The sequence below is a fragment of the Staurois parvus genome, unplaced genomic scaffold, assembly GCF_062004578.1.
Source record: "Staurois parvus isolate SC_StPar_1 unplaced genomic scaffold, SC_StPar_1.0 ptg003593l, whole genome shotgun sequence".
Classification (NCBI taxonomy): domain Eukaryota; kingdom Metazoa; phylum Chordata; class Amphibia; order Anura; family Ranidae; genus Staurois; species Staurois parvus.
In genome coordinates this window covers 6,906-24,095 of record NW_028321389.1, presented here as the reverse complement: position 1 = coordinate 24,095, position 17,190 = coordinate 6,906, and the positions used below count along the sequence as shown (strand labels likewise).

Genomic DNA, 17,190 nt, shown 5'->3' with positions numbered 1-17,190 from the left:
TTGAACTGTGTTACCCCACCTGTCTAAGCCGCTGTTCGTCTTCTTAAAGAGACAGTACCAATTTTTGCAGAACAGTAAAAAATGTCTAGACAAGGCTCTGAACACTCCTTTATGGCCGAACCAACGCAGATACATCATTCCTCTGAACCAGCAGACGTACAGGGAGCAGATTCTGCAGACATTCCCGAACAGAGCGTAAAACCCAAACGTACAATAAAGCCGACACAGAAACTCAGGGAAAACTATGAAGCCACTAGAGATGAGTTCTCCAGTAATCTGTCAGACCTCTGGGACCGAACTTCACAATGCATGTCAATTTTGTCACACTTTAATGATCAACCAACTGAATTAAGAGACTCTATAAATCGCCTATCTGCTGCGTATGAACGCTACCAGCGGCTGTCTGTAAAATACTCAGCTTTCTTGCAGGACTCTAATATAGAGGATTCTTCAGCAGAACTGACCAGGACTGATGCACTAAACCAACAAAGGGATCTTACAGTGCAAAATGCTAAGTTTAAAGCAGAACTCCGCATTACTCAACTGCAGGAGACCAGATCTCACAGATCCACCTCAAACAAGCGCACTGCACTTTCTTCTAGATCCTCTCGCTCCAGAAGTTCGACGTTAAGCGATAAGCTATTAGAGGCCTGCGCTGATGCTGAATCAAAAAAGGCGCAAAGCTCTTTTACCAGAAAGGAAGCAGAGGTAGAAGCATGCAAGATAGCTCAACAAGCAGAGATGATAGCTCAGCAAGCAGAGATAGAAGCATGCAAGATAGCTCAACAAGCAGAGATAGAAGCACGCAAGGTAGCTCAACAAGCAGAGATAGAAGCACGCAAGGTAGCTCAACAAGCAGAGGCAGATTCCCAAATAAAGATTCTGCAGATGGAAGGGGAGGAAGCAGCTTCCCTAGCAAGGCTGAAAGTCCTTGAACAAGCAATGGGACAAAGTACTAATTCAGACTGCCTTATCCCAGCAGAACTGGAAGATCCAGTTGAACGCACCAGTGAATACGTATTAAAGCATAACATTTGCGAAGATACAGAGTCATCTCCTGTACCTCCTACTAACAACACTGTTCTGACTCTCAACACAGAGACCTCTCAGCTCCATATGCCTAAGCCTCTTCAAATCTACAACACAAGTACATCTATGCAGCAAACCACATCAACTCCTGCCAACAACAAGGTGACTTCCAGTGACAAGTCGCAGCTCAAGCCACAGCCACCACAAGCCTTAGAGACTACACCACAGTTAAACGCTCATGCAACATCATTTTACCCTGGTAAACCTCACCCTACATCACCAGAGAACTTTCAAACCCAAGGGGTTCCACAAGTTACTTTAGCACCAAAGAGTGAGAGATCAGACTTGAATGACTTTGCCAGATATATGATTCGCCGTGAGCTCATTAACACCAGCCTCTCAAGGTTTAACGACTGTCCAGAGAGCTACAGGGCCTGGAGATCAACCTTCAAGGCTGCTATTGCTGATCTCAACCTTACTACTAAGGAAGAACTTGATTTGCTCATAAAGTGGCTGGGACCAGAATCTGCAGATCGTGTTAAAAGACTGAGAACAGTACATGTTGACCACCCAGACGCAGGTCTTGTTGCTGCATGGGCAAGACTTGAGCAAGCCTATGGTAGCTCTGAAGCCATAGAGAGTGCTCTATTCAAGAGACTGCAAAACTTCCTAAAAATAGGAAACAGAGACTATCGCAAGCTCCAAGATCTAAGTGACCTCCTCATGGAGCTAGAGTTGGCAAAGACAGACCCACGTCTATCTGGACTAAGCTTCCTGGACACCGCTTATGGTGTCAACCCAGTGGTGTCTAAACTGCCATACGGCCTGCAAGAGAAATGGGCACAACAGGGCTCAAGGTACAAAAGAGACTATAACGTATCCTTTCCTCCATTCTCATACTTTTGCAGGTTCATTAGTGATCAAGCCTGGATGAGAAACGATCCCAGCTTTAGCTTCAGTGAACCAAACTTGCCTGCTTCATCCTCATCATCATCAAGGTATGATAACACAGCAGCTAAACGTAGAGACTGTACTAGAGCAATATCTGTTAAAAGGACAGACATCTCACCCTCCACAACCTCACCTACTGACCAAGGCATTGTGGATGCTAGAGATAAAGACCCTAATCGTCAGTGTCCTATTCACAAGAAGCCTCACCCTCTTAAGAAGTGTCTTGGGCTTAGGGCAAAGACTTTACAAGAGCGCAGGGAGATTCTCCAGAAACTTGGAATATGCTACAAGTGCTGTACTTCTTATAACCACTTTGCTAAAGACTGTAAAGTTGTCATCAAGTGCACAGAATGCGGTAGCGACAGACATGTTACAGCCATGCATCCTACTTCACTTCCAGACAACCCGCAGCAGCTACCTACCTCAACCCCTGTCTCAAATTATGGCGGGGAGCAACAAAGTCATGCTCTAGCCAAAAGTAATGTTTCTTCTTCATGCACAGAAGTCTGTGGAGAGGGACTGGATCACAAATGCTGTGCCAAGATATGCCTAGTCAAGATATACCCAAAGGATCATCCTGAGGAAGCTGCTAGGATGTATGCCATAATAGATGAACAGAGCAACAGATCCCTGGTTAAGCCTAAATTCTTTGAGATCTTTGGCTTAGAAGGTCACGCCACACCATATACTCTCAGAACCTGTGCTGGTCGTGTAGAGACCTTTGGCAGAAGGGTCGATGGATTCATGGTCTCTCATATCAAGGATGGAGAAGGCATACCCTTCCCAACATTAGTTGAGTGTGATCAGATACCAGACAAAAGAGGAGAGATTCCTACTCCAGATGCTGCATATCATCATCCTCACTTAAGGCACCTTGCTGATGAGATTCCTGCGATGGACAAGAGTGCTGAAATCTTGGTCCTGCTAGGAAGAGACATTCTCAGAGTACATAAAGTACTTGACCAATGCGATGGACCTAACGATGCCCCTTATGCACAAAGACTTGACCTAGGCTGGGTAATAGTGGGCGATGTATGCCTGGACACAATGTCATCTGAGATCCACTCCTTCAAAACTTACATGTTGGGAAATGGACGTGCATCCCACTTCAAACAGTGCCCTCACCATTATGAAGTAAAGGAGAAGCCTCTTGACATCATCCAAGTACCCGATGTTACTCCTGTTCTTTGTGATGACAACCTAGGTACCACAGTGTTTTGTACTACAAGTGATGACAACAAAATAGCCTTGTCAGTCGAAGATAGAGAGTTCATCAAAATAATGGACGAAGAATTCTTCCAGGATGAGTCTAACAGCTGGATCGCACCATTACCTCTTCGTGCTGCAAGGGCCACACTCCCAACCAATCGTGAACAGGCTCTATCCAGATTCAACTCACTTCAACGAACACTAAAGAGCAGGCCTGAAATGAAGGAACATTTCATCGCTTTTATGAAAAGGATCTTTGACAATGATCACGCCGAACCAGCGCCACCACTTCAAAGACACGATGAGTGCTGGTACCTGCCTTTCTTTGGAGTGTATCATCCACGTAAGCCAAAACAAATCAGGGTAGTATTTGACTCCAGTGCCAAGCATCAAAGCGAATCCCTGAACAATGTTCTTCTCACTACACCTCAGCTTCCCTTGCTACAAGTCAGAGAAAAGAGCTTCACATCTTCTCAGATGCATCTACTGAGGCCATAGCAGCTGTTGCCTACCTCAAGGTAATATACTCTAATCAAACCCACATAGAGTTTCTGTTTGGGAAAGCTAAGTTAGCACCTAAACCTGAACAATGTCATTATGTCCCATCTGAAATGAATCCTAAAGATCCAGAGACCCCAACTATCCTTACCCCAGCTACTCTACTTACCCAGAAGCTTGGGTCCGTTCCTGTTCCTGTTCCACCTGGAAACTTTAAAGCAGGAAATCTGTGCTATGACCAGTGGAAGCGAGTACAACACCTCTCCAACTGCTTCTGGAATCGTTGGAGAATGGAGTATATTTCTATTTGCAATTGTATAACTACCGTTATGGTTTAGTGACATTTACAATGCCAGATGGGGAGTATGCTGTTACACAGTTAATATTTATGTTAATGTACATGAGAATTCATATAGTTTATTCTTTGTACCATTTCCTATGGATATTTCTATAGTTAGTAATGCTGCCATCCAGTGGCCTTATTTGGTAATGCACTTGTTTTTCATATTGCCTCCCTGAGATCTAGGAGACAATTCCTTTGTATATAGAAGCTCCTCCCTTCTTCTTGAGTACAGCACTTCCTGTGTCATGGAGGCAGCTAACAGTCCACATGTAACATGGATACATGTATTCTGCATAGTACGCTACAGAAAGTATCATCTTTTGACTGCATAATACTGGAAACCATTCATTCTGCTGTATCCTGTTGTCACATGTACAGAATAAAGCAACTTCTGGATGAACACAGTATTGGTGAGTTCAGCTATCTGATAAGGATTGCCCACAGTGATTATATCTGCTTATACAGGCTAGGCAGAGAGGTCTCACAAGGGATAAATCGCTATCACAACAATCTGAGTCAGAATAGTCAATCAAAATAAAAAAACCTACTGACACTAATGGAACTACCAGGGTTGCAAAGGTCGCTCTTGCGACCAGGTTCTGGTGTTCCACCACCAAACTCTGAGGAAAGGGTCCCTTGGCTTTTTGCTGCTCAGTCCAAAATGCTCAGGCCTAATTTATGTCCCAGTCCTGGCCTGCTCCTCAGCCACCTACTGTAACTAGTCAGATGGTCTCTGTCAACACCCCCTTGATACCAAAGAAAAGTGGACTGCACACAGCGACTCTGAAGCAACTTTCAAGGAATGCTGGGTAATCTTCCTATAATGTCGGATCCAAATCACATAAATATAGATGAGGATCCGACTTGGAGGAGACTTCCATTAAAGTCTATGGGCACAAGTCAGATAGAAGTCGCCATAAAGTAGAACAGGAACCTCGTCTAATGTCGGAGCAACTTCAGTAGTGCTAATTAAGACGGCTCTCATTGACTAACATGGGATTTCACATGTCATGGGGGCCTCACAAGTCGGATCCCAAGTTGTAACAGTGTGAACCCAGCCTCAAGGTTTTACATGAAGAAAAAGAAAAAGCTGATCAGTGTGTAGCAGGCTCCTTGTACAAGAGGATTCAGAAGGAATCACATGTTCAGCAGTCAGTCCTTCCTCTCCCTCCCCTATTTGTAAAACCTGGGCATTCTGCAAAGTTCATGACTCATCCACTACACAGCAAAGAATGCTGGGAAGGGGAGGAAGCAGGAAGTGAAGGGGAGAACAGAGAGACACGAGGCTGGAGAAAAGACAGGGACACGTGGAGCCCGTCCAAGCAGAGGGGGAGGCACTACAGCACTCAGCGCGGATAGAGGGACCCTGCTGTGTGTTCAGAGTCTGGTGAGCTGTCCCCCTGGAGAGAGTAAGACACACCATTTACACTTTGCATTTACACTTTGCATATAGACTGGGACATCCGCACCCCACTGCTGGGATCTCACCCATCCGGGGCCCTGTGCAAGCCACAGATCCCTCTGCCCCTGGTCTTGGGGTGCTTTGTGTTGCCTTTAGACACTGAGGTTGGACCCTCTCAGCCCAGAAACCTAGTGAAATCTGATGTAACCCACACCAGCTGAAACTCCAAAGAAGCCTTCAGCTGCCATTTACTTCATTATAAGGACTAAACGTGCACCAACTAGAGCTCCACCATTACAAGGACTGAAGTGGGGGAATCTGGCTTAGTAGCTTTATTAGAGGTACCTCTTTATTGCATTCTGTTCTGACTCTGAGGTGATTTTTGGCTAACGCCCCTCAGAAGCAGAATCATACACCGGTGCGGATAATACATTTCATTGATAGAGCATAAGTAAGTTTATTTGTTTGATATCAGTTGTATTCTGCTTAAAGTGCGACTCTGCCATCAGGAGATTCTTGGCTGGGAAGCCCTCTAGTGGCAGACCAATTTTACTGCATTGCATAAAAGAAGAAAAGTAAGTTTTGAAGTTGAAAGGGGAACCCCACCCCTCTATACTGCATTTTATTCTCCATAAAATTGTTCTTGTTTCATTTAACCCTGTGTCAGCAAATTTCTTGGCGGGGTATTTGCTATTCATTACCAATTGTGCCAGAGGGATTGGGTTTGCTTAGGGTTAGATTTAGTGAGCGCAGGACCCATAATATATTCCAGCTTGTCCCAAGGGGCAGTGCTACACGTGGGGGCTCGCCCGGGATACTTGCTGCTCAATTACCCAACAACCACTCAAGCAGTGCCCTATACCAACTCCTAAGATGGACGTCGCAGCTGCGACCAAGTGGTGCAGCATGGAAAATGCTTGCCCAGAACGGAGTGTAGTGATCGAGTTCCCCAGAGAAATGGGGACCGAAGAACAGATTACCAAGATAGTGAATGCACTACCCACAGAGGGAAAGAAAACGTGGGTGATAGATGTGATACCCGCCTCAGACACCACCCTGGCATATGCCCTGCTAGAGTGGAAGAAGGGGATCCCTGACAGTTTCCAAGGAGCCAATATCCAAATAGAGGATGGGACAAGGCTCCAGTTACTTCAGTTGAACACCCCAGGGCCTAGTTGTGCAAAGCCTGAGAGGGAAGAACCCCTGTCCCAGACACCTCTAGCCACCATAGGCCCGGAATTCCTCACTGCATTGGGGGACTTCATGTTAAAATGCCGCAAAGACCCCTCTCCATACACAGGGATGTATCGGAAGCTCCGATTCTTCTCGGGTAGGCAACCAATACCTACCGGGGAGGATGGCTTTGAAGAGTGGCTAGACCAAGCCATGGAAGCACTAAGTGAATGGGACATTCCTGAGGCCCACAAGAAACAGAGGATTACGGAGAGCCTAAGGGGCCCTGCATTGGAGGCCATTCGCAACCTAAAACTTAGCAAACAGGATTGCACTGCTCAGGGCTATCTAGATATTTTACAAGATGTATTTGGGCTTACTGAAAAGGCTTCAGACCTCATCTATCAGCTAGAGCATACCTACCAAAATGAAGGGGAGAAACTCTCCAGTTACATGGGACATCTAGACAAGATAATACACCAAATTCTGCTAAAAAGGGGAATAGGCCCTGAAAGAGTAGATGAGGTTCGGGCGCAACAAGTCCTACGGGGAGCCAGGCCCCTAGACCCCATTGCCATTCTATTACGAACTCGGTGAGATGGTGGCCTCCTGAACTATCCAGACTTGATCCGGACTGTGAGAGAGGAGGAAGCCATGTTGGATGACAAAGAGAGACAGTCAGACTCTGTTGTAGGGGTCCGGGTAGTCAATGTGGGAGGTGACACCCCTGAAGTTGAACTCCTTAAGACTCAGGTGTCCCAACTAATGGAGATGGTGACCTTACTAATGGCGGGACCGTCGGGTTTAGCGAGAGAGACGAGAGCAGTTTCTGAAAACCTGTCAGGAGTTGCCCCAACGCAAGCAATTAGTCCCACCATTCAAATGATCTGCTTTAATTGTGGAGGGACCGGACATGTCAGGAGAGTCTGTCCGAGCCCCAGGAAGCCTGAAGCTAAGCGCCAAAAACCGGCGGAAAACTTCAGAGGGCCCTGGTGAAGGAGCAACCCAGGGACCCCACCACCGCAGCTAGCTCCACTCAACAAAGTAAAAGGGGGGCGAGGAGAAAATCTGGTCCTATCCAGAAGGACCCCACCATCCCATACAAACAGCCTAGGGAAAATGCCACTTCACCTCAGGGAGTCAGTGCACACCTCAAACCTGGGAGTCAACCATGGCTTAGGCCGAGCCAAAACTCCCCCAGGAGGGGAGTAAGGATAAGAACTGCAGAACAGAAGAAGACGGCTACCTGTTCACCACTCCCTGAGAATTTAGTGGGACCCTCCCCTGTCGTCCCGATTCAGGTAGAAGGGATTTATACCAGGGCTCTTCTGGACACCGGAGCCCAAGTAACCCTTCTGTACCAAGACTTCTACGACAAGCATCTGAAGCATTTGCCCTTGCAGAAGCTGGAAGATCTGGAAATATGGGGCATAGGAACCCAGAAGTTTCCCTATGATGGTTACCTATCGGTCAGACTAACTTTTGATCCTTCCATGACAGGGAAGGCTGAGACTTTTGAAGCCTTAGCCGTCATCTGTCCCCGGCCGCCTGGGGCCAATAGGAGTCCCCTAATTATAGGGACCAACACCAATCTTGTCAGAAGGCTGTTGGCGCCATTGGTCGAAGAGCCCAATGATCAACCCACTTCTGTACATCCCATGCTGAGGCAAGCATATCAGCGCCTGGTACAAGAGAGGAGAGCCCCAGCAGAAAGAATAGGGAAGATATGGCGTCTGGATCAACATGAGAAGGTGCTACAACCCGGAGAGGTGGCGTGTTTACAGGCATCAGTCAAATTGACCTGGAAGCAGCCAGGCCCCTTCATTGTCCTTGAGGCTGGTGGCTGTGAAGAGAACACAGGAGTGGAGATCCTCCCGGAGGTAGTGTCAACAAAAGCGCTACGGAGGAGCCACGGAAAGGTTTCGAACAGTGTTCATAACCCGACTGCTGCCCCAGTGAAAATCCCAGCTCGGGTGCTGTTAGGACATGTGGATCCTGCAACCCCAATCTAGGGGCTAGGGGACGGAAGAGAGAAAGAAATCCCTGTCGATGCGTTTTGCCCAATGAACACCCCGCTTTTTCCGAAATGGAGAGAGAGAGCGAAGAATCAACTCCTAAGGTGGCGGGCTGCATTCTCCAGAAGTGAGTTCGATGTGGGGTGTGCAGAGAGTGCCCATCATCGGATCCGGCTTCGAGAAGACGCCCCATTCAGGGAAAGGGTTCGACGAGTTCCATTGGGAGATTTGGAAGACCTGCGTGAGCAACTGGCAGAGTTGAAGAGGACAGGCATCATCAGAGAGTCCCGAAGCCCATACGCCTCTCCGATAGTGGTGGTCCGGAAGAAGAACGGATCTTTAAGATTGTGCATCGACTACCGGACGCTAAACCGAAGAACTGTTCCTGATCAGTATGCCACCCCCAGGATAGAGGATGCTTTGCAAAGCCTATCAGGGGCAAAGTGGTTCAGTGTGCTGGACCTGAAGAATGGGTATTACCAGATCCCCATGCACCCGGAAGACCGAGAAAAGACCGCGTTCATAACCCCAATAGGGTTCTTTGAATTTGACCGGATGCCTCAAGGTTTGTGCAACTCTCCAGCCACCTTTCAAAGGCTGATGGAGAAGACGGTGGGTGACATGAATTTAATTGAAGTACTGGTATACTTGGACGACATCATTGTGTTCGGGAAGACCCTGGAGGAACATGAGGAGAGATTGGAGAAGGTGCTCAAGAGACTTCATGATGAGGGACTGAAGTTGTCCTTGGAGAAGTGCCAGTTTTACCAACCCTCGGTCAATTACCTGGGTCATATCGTATCTGCCGATGGAGTGGCCACTGACCCCAAGAAGCTGGAAGCTGTTACCTCATGGCCGAGGCCCACAAATGTCACAGAGCTCAGATCTTTCCTGGGGTTTTTCTCCTATTATCGCAGATTTGTCCAGGGCTTCGCTCGGATAGCCCGCCCACTCAATGAACTGCTCAGAAACGAAGAAGACAATGATGATGCAGATCTTTCTAGACCTGCGAAGCCAGCAGTGGGACCCAGGAGGCCTAGGGAATCTATTCAAGGACAATGGACAACCCAGTGTGAAGAGGCCTTTGAACGGCTGAAAAAGAGTCTAACCACCGCCCCAATCCTGGCCTATGCAGACCCAGCCAAGCCGTACGAATTGCATGTGGATGCAAGTAGAGATGGGTTAGGGGGAGTCCTCTATCAAGAACAGAATGGATGCTTGCGACCTGTCGCCTATGTGAGCCGGGGTTTGGCGTCTGCTGAGAAGAACTACACCACCCACAAGCTTGAATTCTTGGCCTTGAAGTGGGCAGTAGTGGACAAACTTCGAGATTACCTATATGGAGCAGAATTCGTGATAAAAACAAATAACCCCCTCACATACATTCTCACTACAGCTAAGCTGGATGCTACTGGCCACAGGTGGTTAGCTGCCTTATCGGAGTTCACTTTCAGCCTCAGTTATCGGCCAGGGATTGGGAATAGGGATGCAGATGCCTTATCCCGAAGACCTCACTGTTCCAAGGATTCCCCAGAAGAGTGGACTCAGGTGCCCTCTGAAGGGGTACGAGCCTTATGCCAAGGAGTGGAACACCGAACAAGAGGTGGGTCCAGGGCAGAAGACATTGGGATTTTGGCGTCTGGCGTTCCCAGGTGTTATTGCAATGTCACCCAGGTTGGGGGTGAAGGCCTGCCCAAGCTTTCCAGGAAGGATCTGCGAAGAGATCAGTTGGAAGACCCCCTCTGCAGCCTAGTACTGAAGGCTTTAGAAAGCAAAAGCCCTGATTTGCTTCTTACATCGTCATGGGAGGCCCGGCGGCTACATCGTGAGTGGGATCGGCTACAGTTACGCCACGGAGTGGTCTACCGAAGGGGCCCCTCTGATGATCCTGAAGAGAAATGGCAGCTATTTTTGCCCGCAAAACACAGAGAAACGGTGCTGACCGCTCTCCATGATGACCATGGCCATCTGGGAACAGAAAGAACCTTTTGTTTGGTAAGAGACCGCTTCTACTGGCCCTGCATGCGGACAGAAGTTGAAAGTTACTGTCACTCCTGCATCCGATGTATTCAGAGGAAGACTCTGCCTCAACGAGCTGCCCCAATGGGCCACCTTCAAAGTCAGGGACCCATGGAGTTGGTGTGCATTGACTTCCTGTGCCTGGAGTCGGATCAGAGTGGACAGGGAAATATCCTGGTAGTGACTGACCATTTTACCAGGTATGCCCAGGCTTTTCCTGCTAGAGATCAGTTAGCATCAACTGTGGCAAAGATTTTAGTAGATAGGTTCTTTGTGCATTACGGACTACCACAACGTATCCACTCAGACCAAGGGAGAGATTTCGAGAGCAATCTCATCAAGACTGCCAGTAGACTTGGCTTTTGGAACCTCTGTAGACCATACCTCTGCAGCTTCCCATAGAGGATATGTGGACCGCCTAAGGAAAAGCCTGAAGATTGCTTATGAGAAGGCTCAAGCCACCTCAGATGCCAGGGGACAGAGAAACAAAGAGAACTTTGATCTCAGAGTGCGAGTACAGGACTTACAACCTGGAGAAAGAGTCTTACTGAGAAATCTGGGTATCCCTGGAAAACACAAGTTGGCGGATAGGTGGCGATCAGAGCCCTATGTCATCTGCAAACAATTGCCTGGATTGCCAGTTTACCAGATTCGACCGGAAAAGGGTGTTGGCCCACTCAAAACCTGGCACCGCAACCACCTTTTGCCTTTGTCAAATGCAGTCCGTCTACCATCACAATCTGATCCACAGTCTACCCCCTCAACTTCTCAGAGGACTAGACCTGTGACCAGGTCTCAACCCACACCACCTCCTGCAGATGAAGAGGACAGTGAGAGTGAGGAGGTAGGGACAGATTTGCTGTGGCCATCTGACATTTCCGAACCCACCATTCCTTCTTCCACTGGAGTGACTGACGTAGTTCCTCTTAGGCCAGAGGCTCCTGAATTTGTGCCTCAGGCCCAACCTACAGAAGATTTGCAAGAGCCTGAGCCTTCTCTACCCGAGTTAGAACCTGAAGACTCTGGGTCCATTGTTGATGAGGGAGAAGACGTGGAGGAAGCTGAACTGGGAGAGACAGAGAGCGTCGAGCAAGAAGCAAGGGTTGATGAGTCAGTAGTGTCAGAACCAACATCGGAAGCAACGCCAGAACCATTGCTAGAGCCCAGGGAACAGAGAGAGCGTAGAGTTATTCAACCCCCAAAAAGACTGACATATGATGTGTTGGGTGAAAACTCTGAGGAAGTAGTATATGCTTCTAGAAGGAATCTCGTGACGCCTGGTTCTCCTACAGCAGTTTCGGTAGAGAACAGCCCCAACTCACCCCCTGGCACATCTGGTTGGGCCATTCCCATTAGTATGGCCTATGGGCAGGACAACCCTCACTTTGCTACATGGTGGGAGGTTCCTCTGCCAGATTCTTATGCAAGTGTGAATAATGTAATTTCCTGTGTGCACTAACTTTGCTTTTTCTCCGCGTGTATATAAAAAGCATGTAACAGGTTGTTTTTACTGCTGTCTTTGGAGGACCAAAGCTTCTCTGGTGGGGGGAGTGTGTAGCAGGCTCCTTGTACAAGAGGATTCAGAAGGAATCACATGTTCAGCAGTCAGTCCTTCCACTCCCTCCCCTATTTGTAAAACCTGGGCATTCTGCAAAGTTCATGACTCATCCACTACACAGCAAAGAATGCTGGGAAGGGGAGGAAGCAGGAAGTGAAGGGGAGAACAGAGAGACACGAGGCTGGAGAAAAGACAGGGACACGTGCAGCCCGTCCAAGCAGAGGGGGAGGCACTACAGCACTCAGCGCGGATAGAGGGACCCTGCTGTGTGTTCAGAGTCTGGTGAGCTGTCCCCCTGGAGAGAGTAAGACACACCATTTACACTTTGCATATAGACATCCGCACCCCACTGCTGGGATCTCACCCATCCGGGGCCCTGTGCAAGCCACAGATCCCCCTGCCTGCTTTGCCCCTCACCACCAGTGTAATTGAGACTGTCTGCCCCGGGGACTGACACATACTGGGAGATTGCATCCTGCGACTGCCCCTGGTCTTGGGGTGCTTTGTGTTGCCTTTAGACACTGAGGTTGGACCCTCTCAGCCCAGAAACCTAGTGAAATCTGATGTAACCCACACCAGCTGAAACTCCAAAGAAGCCTTCAGCTGCCATTTACTTCATTATAAGGACTAAACGTGCACCAACTAGAGCTCCACCATTACAAGGACTGAAGTGGGGGAATCTGGCTTAGTAGCCTTATTAGAGGTACCTCTTTATTGCATTCTGTTCTGACTCTGAGGTGATTTTTGGCTAACGCCCCTTAGAAGCAGAATCATACACCGGTGTGGGTAATACATTTCATTGATAGAGCATAAGTAAGTTTATTTGTTTGATATCAGTTGTATTCTGCTTTAAGTGCGGCTCTGCCATTAGGAGATTTTTGGCTGTGAAGCCCTCTAGTGGCAGACCAATTTTACGGCATTGCATAAAAGAAGAAAAGTAAGTTTTGAAGTTGAAAGGGGAACCCCACCCCTCTATACTGCATTTTATTCTCCATAAAATTGTTCTTGTTTTATTTAACCCTGTGTCAGCAAATTTCTTGGCTGGGTATTTGCTATTCATTACCAGTTGTGCCAGAGGGATTGGGTTTGCTTAGGGTTGGATCTATTGAGCGCAGGACCCATAATATATTCCAGCTTGTCCCAAGGGGCAGTGCTACAAGTGTAAGCACCTCTATCAGTGGCAAATGGTTTGTCTTAACCTTTTAATCACTATATCTGCAGGACAGCTTGTTCTATTGAATAAAAAGCAAACTTATTGGCTGGATCATCAGGTGAAAAATAGAAGGAAGAAAGCCTAAAAAAGAGAAAACAAATGCAGCCATGACATCTAAGAATTTGTAAGCTGCAATATAATAAAGGTTTGCTTTTGGGTTTAATACTGCTTAAGGTGTGGTTCACACCTAGGCGATTTGCGTTTGATCCGTTTCTGCAGTGCTTTTTGCGGTGCATTTTTCGGCTTTGCCACATTTTTGTGGGTTTTTTTTCTTTTTTTAACTTGTTGCTGGGCAGAATAAAATGCAAAACACATCAAAAACGCACTACGTGCTTTTCTGCAGCATTTCCATCCAAGTCTATACAACCGAAAATGCAACATTTTGCGTTTAGAAATGTCCCTGAGCCTTTTCAAAAAAACGCACCGGGTGAAAATGCGGAAATGTGAACCTGTCCTATAGGAAATCATGTTAAATGGACTGCTGCGCATTTCTGCAAAATGCTACGGAAAACGCATAGGTGTGCACCTAGACTTAAGCGGCTTGAACAAGCAGAACCTTTGTTGGTTGGATGGTCCTGACATGCCGTACAAAGCCCTCCCACCTAAACACTGCATTTGTTTGCTGTCTTGCTGAATAAAATTGCAGGACAAGCAAACTTGGACTATATCTGGGGGTTTCCTGTCTCATGCGTGGATATACACAGTATAGATTTCACATTCATACAGTACATCTAGAAATATCTCACATTTTATTCAGGTGCAGGTAATCAGATCTCACCTTTGATCACATTCAGAATGTGATATCTATAGAGGGGCCATTCCAGGGCAGCGTGAGCGACTTCCACAGTCAGGACGGCTCCGTCATCTGTATCTGCGTCTGGAGTTAGAGAAATTTTGCAATCACATTTGTGGTTTCCATCTTTTGTTTTTGTCATCTCCACTTCCATTTCCACCGGTAACGTTGTATCATACGTTGTATTATTGCTCCCACCCGATGGACTGTCCACAGATACACATGAGTGGATGAGATGTTTTATCATGTCATTTCGTCTTTTCAGGTATAAATTTATGTGAATTTTCTTTTTTCTGAATCTGGTTATCTGAAAGGATAGAGTTGTCTCCTCCATATGAGGAAGCCACGTCTCCCCGATGATGTCTGATATAATAGTGTTATCTGTAAAACAAGGAGAAGGAGTAACCATAACGTCACCAAAGGTCAGGATGACACGATGTACAGGTGGAGGTTTCATTATCCCAATGCAGCTTTTATTGCTTTTTCTGCTCACGCCATCAACTCCACGTTCTTTTCTGGCTGCCTCTGCACAGGTCATTGTACCAAAATAAAAACAGATGAAAGGAATGGAAAGAAGTCGGCCAGTCAGGTTTAGTGCCCATTAAGGAGATCCATCCTAGTGTAACTCACTCTCTTAGAAACCACTAATTTAAGAAATTTTTCTGAAACTAAAATGTTTAACCCCTCGCCCTCCTGAGGATTTACCCCCCTTCCTGACTGGGCCATTTTTTGCGATACGGCGCTGTGTTACTTTAATGGACAATTGCATAGTCATGCAACGCTGCACCCAAATGACATTTGTGTCCTTTTTTTCCCCACAAATGGAGATTTCTTTCGGTGGTATTGGATCGCCTGTGTGTTTTTTATTTTTTGCGCTATAAATAAGAAAAGACCAACACTTTTGAAAAAAAAAACCCAATATTTTTTACTTTTTGTAATAAACGTGTCCAGTAAAAAAATTTTAAAAATCAAATTTCATTATAAATTTAGGTCAAAATGTGTTCTGCTCCGTGTATTTGCTAGAAAAAAAATCCCAATATATGGGAACGTTATAGCATCTACAATGGGCGGTATAGATACTGGGATTTTTTTCTACTAGTAATGGCGGCGATTGACAACTTATAGCGAGACTGCGGCGGGCATTCTAACACTGGGGGGAACTGACTTGGTGTCACGGACATCCCCAGTGACACCAATACAGTGATCAGTGCTAATAAAAAGCACCGACACTGTACTAATGACACTGGGCAGGAAGGGGTTAATATCTGGGGAGATCAAAGGGTTAACTGTGTGTTGTTTTACAATGGCGGCTGTGTGTGTGTTTCACTGTAAGCATGCTGCTATGTAGAGCCATACAAAGCAGTGTGCAGGAGCTGACAGGGGAGAGATCTGTGTTGTTTATAAACAGGTCTCTCCCTTGTTGGAGATACTCTATAGGGCGGAATAGAACTGGTTAACTAAATATAAATACTGTATAAACCCACAAGCAGTTAAATAAAACAAACAGCCAGTTATAGACTGGGGCAGTGGCCATTTTTTGAACCATTGAATTGTTGGTGAGGGAGTGCTGGACACCTTAGCTGCCATTGTGCTGCATACTGGGTGTCCAGTGCGCTCCTGTACCTTTAAGGAGGGGTGGGCTCCCCCAGGTCCACCTGCCCTCGGTCTATCCATTAAATACATGTGCCTCTACTATGGGGGTTCTCAAAATTTGTAGAGTTAGGACTACAGAATATCGGGGTGCCATGACGAGGCTCTGTAGCTTACACGTGTTTGCAAATGTGTGTTGTTTGACATGCATCACCCTTCCATGTGCTCCTTGCTGTGAAGGCCAGTTATAGACTGGGGCAGTGGCCATTGTTTGTACTGTAAAAACAAAAATCCGCCCACACCTACACATACTCATATAAAAGTGCTACATAACAACAACCACATGTAGCAGGCTCTGTTCTGTCCCCACATGAAGGCGAATGAAGGTATAACTGATAATGGCTGTGTAACTTCCTACCTTCGTATCCAAGCAGTGGAGCAGACCGGACTGGCAGATGCTCAGGTTAGATGGATCCAAACGTATACACAGGAATGAAATCAGCATGGGTTTATTTGGTCCAAATACAGTGACAAACAGTGATACAATACTGTAAGGTTGTAGAGGTATTGATGCTGTCCTGTGATATCTTTCCTGAGGCTAACTGCTGGTCAAAAACTGATGCCTTCACAAGCCAAGGGTATTGAATGTCCTGTCACACAGCTATAAAGCACATAAAATGGCTGCAGGAAGTGACCAGAACCAAGGCTTGCCTAAAACCACGCCCAGCAGAGAAAAAACTTACTAGCTATAACAGGGGCATGCAGCATGCAAATTCTGGCCAGCAGATGGCAGCAACAGATCAAGACATGGAAACAAACATGGTGAAATAAGAATTGGTGATACAATGCACAGTTAAATAACAAATATGAGGGGAACAGCACACTCCCCGTCTGAAATTCCATAAGGGATTTCACTATGACGAATGTCCATAAAATATAAAACAATCTGTAACAAAGAACATGTTAGAATGCAATAAACATAACAATATAGTAGATTCCGAGTTGGAATAGAGAAGATCCACAAAGTTCAAGTTCAGTAGAGTTCACCCAGCAGGAATGTTCTGGATGGGTAGTATCAAAATGAGTTCGTTAATTGGCCTTACGAACATTTTAAACTCACCCTTTCTGAAGATCTTCAACTCCACTTTACGGACCTTGCCATCCTTGCTAGGAAGAACCTTTGTAATTAGTCCCATAGGCCAGTCAATCCGTACGGTATGTTGCTCCTTCATCAACACGAGGTCACCTTCTTTTAGGTTTGGTTTGTGGTGTTGCCACTTTCTTCTTCCTTGAAGAATATTGAGATACTCCTTTCGCCACCTGTTCCAGAAGTAATCAGCTAGGTATTGTACACGTTTCCAGTGTTTTTGGTAGATATTCGCATGAGTAAATTCTCC

General features: G+C 46.6%; 1 protein-coding gene across 1 annotated transcript in view; it reads right to left on the bottom strand.

Moving 5' to 3' along the window:
- The window catches only part of LOC149427667 (uncharacterized), a 35,738-nt gene extending 20,997 nt beyond the window's left edge, over positions 1-14,741 (bottom strand). The window contains exon 1 of the mRNA XM_089667799.1: positions 14,189-14,741. Coding sequence (XP_089523925.1) covers positions 14,189-14,741 — 553 coding nt within the window. The remainder of the gene's footprint in view (positions 1-14,188) is intronic.
- Positions 14,742-17,190: the final 2,449 nt, after the last annotated feature.